General features: G+C 39.1%; 1 protein-coding gene across 1 annotated transcript; it reads left to right on the forward strand.

The window, feature by feature from the left end:
- The first annotated feature begins 1,705 nt into the window (after positions 1-1,705).
- LOC103981869 (uncharacterized) lies at positions 1,706-2,912 on the forward strand. Its single transcript, XM_009398626.3, has 3 exons — positions 1,706-2,131; positions 2,208-2,363; positions 2,479-2,912. Exons 1-3 carry the CDS (start codon positions 1,706-1,708, stop codon positions 2,749-2,751), a joined length of 855 nt encoding a protein of 284 aa, XP_009396901.2. The 3' UTR covers positions 2,752-2,912.
- Positions 2,913-6,383: the final 3,471 nt, after the last annotated feature.

Genomic DNA, 6,383 nt, shown 5'->3' on the forward strand with positions numbered 1-6,383 from the left:
TTAGAAGTTAGGCCTTCAATCTACCAGCTAGCTTGACACATTTTGTGGGGAAAACCCTTTTTGCCTTAATCTTCTTATTTTCTCACCAGAAATTTGGGTACTTTATATTAGAGAGTTGTGTTGGACACAGATTCAAATATGAAACTTTTATGGTACTCTCTTGATGTAGTCTGTAGTCTTGTATTTTGTGTTGTTACCTATATCAATGGGGCAAAGTGTCAGCAGACTCTTAAATTATTTCCTTCTATTAAAGTCCACATTAGCTCCTTGTGCTTAATGGATGTGCAGACACTTTATATTTCAGCGGATAAGGTAACCTATTCTGAACTTGGTGATTGGTCTTATTTTTGGCTTGTTTTAACTCTGCAATCTTTTCGTATAATGATAATAAGATAATCTTTAGGATCAGTCGCATGCTGTTGTATCCAGAAACAGTTTGGGTGTCACACCGGTTGCCTGCGATATCATCCACCGGTTTCATAGGATTTCTGGTGGTTTAAATTTTGACAGGTTGCCTACCCACTTCTTTCATTAGCAAGTCGTTGAAATTAGTGTAGTGGTCCGATCAAGTGTAATATGCCTGTGCATCAAAGTAGTTCTATTTCACTCAGATATGTCAGAATGTATTTGTTGCTATAGTTCTTTTCTTTGTTGATCCTATGATCCACATTTCTTTGTTTGGTTTGTTCTTTTAATAGTAGTATGATCTATCCTAGCACCGATTGCTTTCGGTTGCGTTTGAATCCTTTTTTATTCATTTTTCTTAATCAAATCTGGAACTAACTCATGGCTTTCAGAATGGATGCATGATATATACACCTAGCCTTGATATGTATGCATCTCATCTGGTTCGCAGACTTGTGTATTCATATGATATGTCGATGCCTTAGCAGCACGGTCTATAAATGTTGTTCTTTTAGATACTCGAAGGGGGGGGGAGAGAGATTAATGGTGTTTTTGTGGCTATTTTCTGGTTCTGTGAATTAAAATGTTCTGGCAGATGATGCAAAGGTGCACCTTACCTTGGGTCTAATAGCCAAGCTTTTAGTAATGTGTTGACTCAACCTTAAATTTTGGTCTTAATAGCCATTCGAAGTCATCAAGTCAGGGATTGAACAGCCCAGATATCGTTAGCATTAGATAGATGTCTCTCTTTTTGTCTTTTGCGTCGCCTCCATTTGGTTTTAAATACTCTCGTTATATTTCTCTTTGTTCCTTGTATTTTTTTTTTTTTTTTGTATTAATCTGTCTATCCCCGTAACACCAATTTTTAATTCGTAAGGCTGTGTGCTTACGAATTACAAATTAATACATTGTCATCGACGGTAGATATAAATTTGTAATCGTCAATGTATTAATTTTTAATTCGTAAGGCTGTGTGCGCACACGGAGAAACGCCTGCATCTAAAGGAGTTTGCGACTGCTCCAGGTGATCCGCTATTATGGACCCCCGACATGCGACATCCATCCGGATGTGTATTTATTTCAATGTACAAGTAGATGAGTGGGCGTCCAACGAAATGTACTCTGATCTACCCCATCGAAAATTGGCCTCGATCCTGCTCCCACTGCCGCGTGGTCAACCTTTTGTGCACGTCATTCTTGATCCTGGTTCATCGGGCCCCACACCACCGAGCCTTCGTCCTCCCAAAATCACGATAAAGCCCGGCCCTCGGACACCCCGAGATGCACCCCCTTCCAAGCCATGTTTCATTCCTCCTCCTCCTCCTCCTCCTCCTCTGCCTCCTTCGTGGACCTCGACCTTCTGCCTCAGAGCTGCTGCCCCGCCGCGTCGCATGCCAGCGACGCCGCCACCACCCGTGGCCACTTCGACGGGAATTCCCCCACCCACCCTCCTCTCCTCTCCCCATCTCCTCCCTACTCCTCCTCCGCCCCGTCTAATTACTGTCTCTCCAGAAGTAGCAGCTCTCGCTCGCTTCCTCTCCACCACCACCACGGCTTCGTTCACTTCCACCCGCTGCCCTTCTTCTCCTCTCTCCAGAATCACCACCGGCAGCAGCAGCCACCTTTGACGCTGCTCACCTCGTCGTCCCCGCCCCCCACCTCACGCAACTTCATCGACTCGGATGCAGGTCCAGTGAGGCACGTCTTGAGCACCGGGAACATCCAGGTGAGCGAACAAAATCTGTGCGTTACTCGAACAAAACACGAACTTTGATCCTCCTTCGCGAGTTTGATCAAAACAGGGGATGGGCGGTGTCCTGGCTTCAGGGGAGAAGTACAACCAGGACGGACGCGAAATTGTCGGGAGAGTGGGGCGGTACAGCGGCCAGGAGAGGAAGGAGAGGATCGAAAGGTACCGGAGCAAGCGAAACCAGAGGAATTTCCACAAGAAGATCACCGTGAGCACCGTTCCGTTCCATTTCTTCGTTATATATTATTTTTCACGTTACTCGATTACGACAACGTAATTTGTGAGGAAAATCGAATTTGTGACACTCACTTGTTTCCTTGCAGTACGCATGCAGGAAGACGTTTGCCGACAGCCGGCCACGAGTCAAGGGTAGGTTCGCGAGGAACGGCGATCGGGAAGCGGAGACGGAACCAGAGGCCTCGCAGAGCAGCTATGTGGGCAATGACAGTTGCGAGCAGGCCCAGGGCTGCAGCGGAGTGGGCGATGACAGTGACTGGTCGAGGGAAATGCAGGCGGAGCTGGCGGCGGACGAGGAGGCCAAGTTCTTCACTGACGAGGACCTGTGGGCCGTCTTTTCGGTGAATCTTCTCGAGTGAGGGACAGAGAAAGACAGAAATAGAAGACAATTGATGGTGGGGTTTGATGGCCACATAGTGGGAGCCGCAGTACAAGTAATATATGTTGTATGTGTGTGTTGCGTCCGGGTGCGGCAGCAGCTCACGGTTTGAATCATAGTGTCGTTTCTGACCTTCCTTTCTCTCCTTCTCGGTTACTTCCTCGAGTTCATGGCCTTCCCAACCAAGTCGACGTTATTTTAATGGACGTCTTTACGTCGCAATGGGTTTTGTTGGATTTAATATTCACAACCAAAAGAGAAAGAAGAATAGCGCAGGCAACAGAGGATTTGCTACGAAAAGGTCTGCTTTGCTTGCTTCATTGATGATGATAAAACCTTGCATTATAGATCGTATTAACAACAAACTGAAACATGCATACTTCATACTTCATGCATACTTCATACTTCATGCAAACTGAAACATTATAGATCGTATTAACAACAAACTGAAACATGCCTCTGAAGTTTCAGAAAATACAAATGATACATTTGTAAGAAAATCGAATGAAAGATGAAGGATTTGTCTATCTAAGTTACATAGATAACAAAAAACAAATTACAGATAGCCTATCTTACCAAATGGCTCAAATTAAATTGGCTACAAAATATATTTGCAAGAAAAATAAGAAATTAGGTTGCAATTTTAGACCCAATTTCATCGTATTAACATAATTCAATCCACTGGAAGCGTGAGGAGTTTTGATCGATCGACGATAAAAACAAATATTTCGTGTTCTCTTTTTCTCATTACGAGAAAATACGATGGAGCAAAAGGTAAAACTTTTCATCAATTCAAAATGATACGAGCGTGTCGAAAGAGAAGTGTTGTTTGTAGGTACCGTTGTTCATCTTTAATGAAAGATTGAAGAAGAACAAAGTTGATAGGGGATTTATCGAACTATTAATAATGTCTAGCGCTGATGAGGAACTTTTTTTTTTTGTTGTTAAATAAATAGAAACTCACTTAAAATTCCGTAATAGCTTGCTTATCACATCATCTTATTATAATTATATTCTCATATGAGTGGATAACTTGGCATCTTCCTCAGCCACCTTAGACACCATATTATCAACTGCATGTTCCAATTAATTAAGTAAAAAATTATGATAAAAATCCTACGATAAAGTTTATATTAGATCCAAATAAAAATCATCGAGGAACAATGTGTACGAAATAAAAATTTAAGAAAAAAAGGTGGACGGGCACATTGACCAAAGACTGAATAATTATAGGCTGTCAAACCAAATAATAATAATAATCATAATTATGGAAAGTGAATCTATGTAACTATTGGAAATATATAAGTCGAAATATTTTTCGAGGTCGAGGTGAAGACGATGAGCATACGAAGAAAGAAGACGAGAGAGATTTTTATCATTTTCTAAGTCAATAATTATAAGTACATGGAGGATCCTCGTATGCTCATCGTATTGATGACTTTGCAAAGAAGGTATCTATCTGCATATTTTGTTAATCATAAGAGTAATATTTTTAATAAATTTTAAATATTAAAAATATGATGAATAAACAAATTGAGAGATATGTTTGGGTATTTGTGACCAACAATATCATACAATTTTACAACGATGAATTTAATAATTATTGTGCAAAGAAATGAATAATTTGTCACCATAACTTCGCACTCCAAGACAGAATAGGGTAACATAGAGAATGAATCGTACCATGGTACGTTGCATGATCTCAAACATTGAACTTCTAAAGTCATTTTGGGCCAAGGCAACATCATCTGCATGCTACTTAATAAATAGATTGTCATCATCTGCTATTGAGTTTAAGACCCTAGATGAAAAGTGGAGTGGATCCCCTACCTCTTATTTACATTTAAGAATTTTTTAATTATAAAGTATATATAAGGGTAAATGATGGTAAAGTAGAACCTAGGTAAAAAATGATGCATTTTTTTAGGTTATCTATTAGGAGTAAAAAGTTTAAAAATATGATGCTTATTTTTTATGAATATGTGCTTTTGTGAAAGGATAAGTAAGAGGTTGTGAAAGATATAGATAGGATTGTATACGGAGTTTTGATTCTAAAATCATCTATCACCCTAACAACTTGTCACCACTCATACATCTTTGGAAAATAAAAAAGAGAAAGAACCATAATCAGCTGAGGAGTAACCTTATAGCATTGCTCTCGACCAACCACATCATAGACAACATCTAAATCCAAAGTACACGAATGTCATCATCTACGCACTAGCTATTGCTAAGGAGTTGCAAAGTGTAGAAAAACTAACTTTTTCGTAGTTTAGACTCAAAGAAGTGGTATTAAGCAATGATAGAGTAGTTTTAATCGATATTGAAAAAATATACGTGGGAATTAGTGAAGTCTATGTAGAAAAATCTAGGGGCGACATCATATACACAGTAAAAAAATATAAAATAAAAATTTCAGATTTACAAAAAGATTTCATCGTAGTGTATGTAAAAATCTATATGCATATAAGAAAAATGTATTACCTAGGAAGATCGTATATCCTTGAAAACCTATAGATTTATGAGAGAGAATGAATAGGGTCAATTGCTCTTTAGTAGTAATCCACATGATAGGGGCTGCAAAGATGCTTTTGAATTGCTGCTTGAATCTCCACACTTATTGGCTAAGGAGGAGAAGGGGAGAGGAGAATAGGAGGAGACAACTAAGAAGACTCAACCTATGGCTCTTTGGTTCCCTCCTATTTATAGATGTCCCCTATCAACTTAACATAATGGATCTTGCTCTATCGGATATTGGATCTCTATCCAACTACTCAAGTCTTTTAGATTAATGGGTCTTTACCCAATGATCACTCATTGGCTCTTATTGGATCTCGTCCATATGATCCAATAATTCAAAGACTTATTGAATATCTAATAATATAGGAGCTTTAACGGATATCTCATATTCGACCCTCGTCGTAATACCTACCATATGTGTATGACCCTCTAGGCTCAATATCGAGCTGACTGTGAGTCATACATATTAGAACTCATTTTGGCTTAGTAAACTATTACCTCAATAATAATTCACTCAATTCATCGACTACGGACATACTATGTCACTACGCTGTAGTCTCCGAACGATACAGAAGAATCCAATCTATTGGACCTGTTTATCCTTAATTACCATGTACATATAGTCCATCTTTTATCTAATATCCTAGAGACTGTATACCGGGTATGATGCTATTAGACCAATACAGTTTTTGCTCGAGTCTCTTTCTCTCGCAATCCAAATGATCTTGACCAGAGATTTGTCTGAGTAAAAACACATGAGATATTCCTTTTATGATACCAAGATTATATGATCCTTTATCGATACTTAAATAGTTTTTATAAGGTTGGCTGTCACTCTTAATGACTGATTGTGCTAGATCTAAAACTTCCAAGCCAATAAGTTTGATATCAAAGAGTGAAATCCTCATATAAGACATCCTTGATGTCTTAAGTCTAAGGACCAGATACATTATTATGACGACGGAATAATTGCCTGATAATAATATATCATTAATTATCTAGCATTCTGTGAGCGAATCAATCAGTGAACTCATTCTATAATGAGTAGCTATGAGATTAGTCAACTCCATCATATAGATAAGTGTACAATAC

This window comes from Musa acuminata, chromosome BXJ3-4 (assembly GCF_036884655.1).
Source record: "Musa acuminata AAA Group cultivar baxijiao chromosome BXJ3-4, Cavendish_Baxijiao_AAA, whole genome shotgun sequence".
Lineage (NCBI taxonomy): Eukaryota > Viridiplantae > Streptophyta > Magnoliopsida > Zingiberales > Musaceae > Musa > Musa acuminata.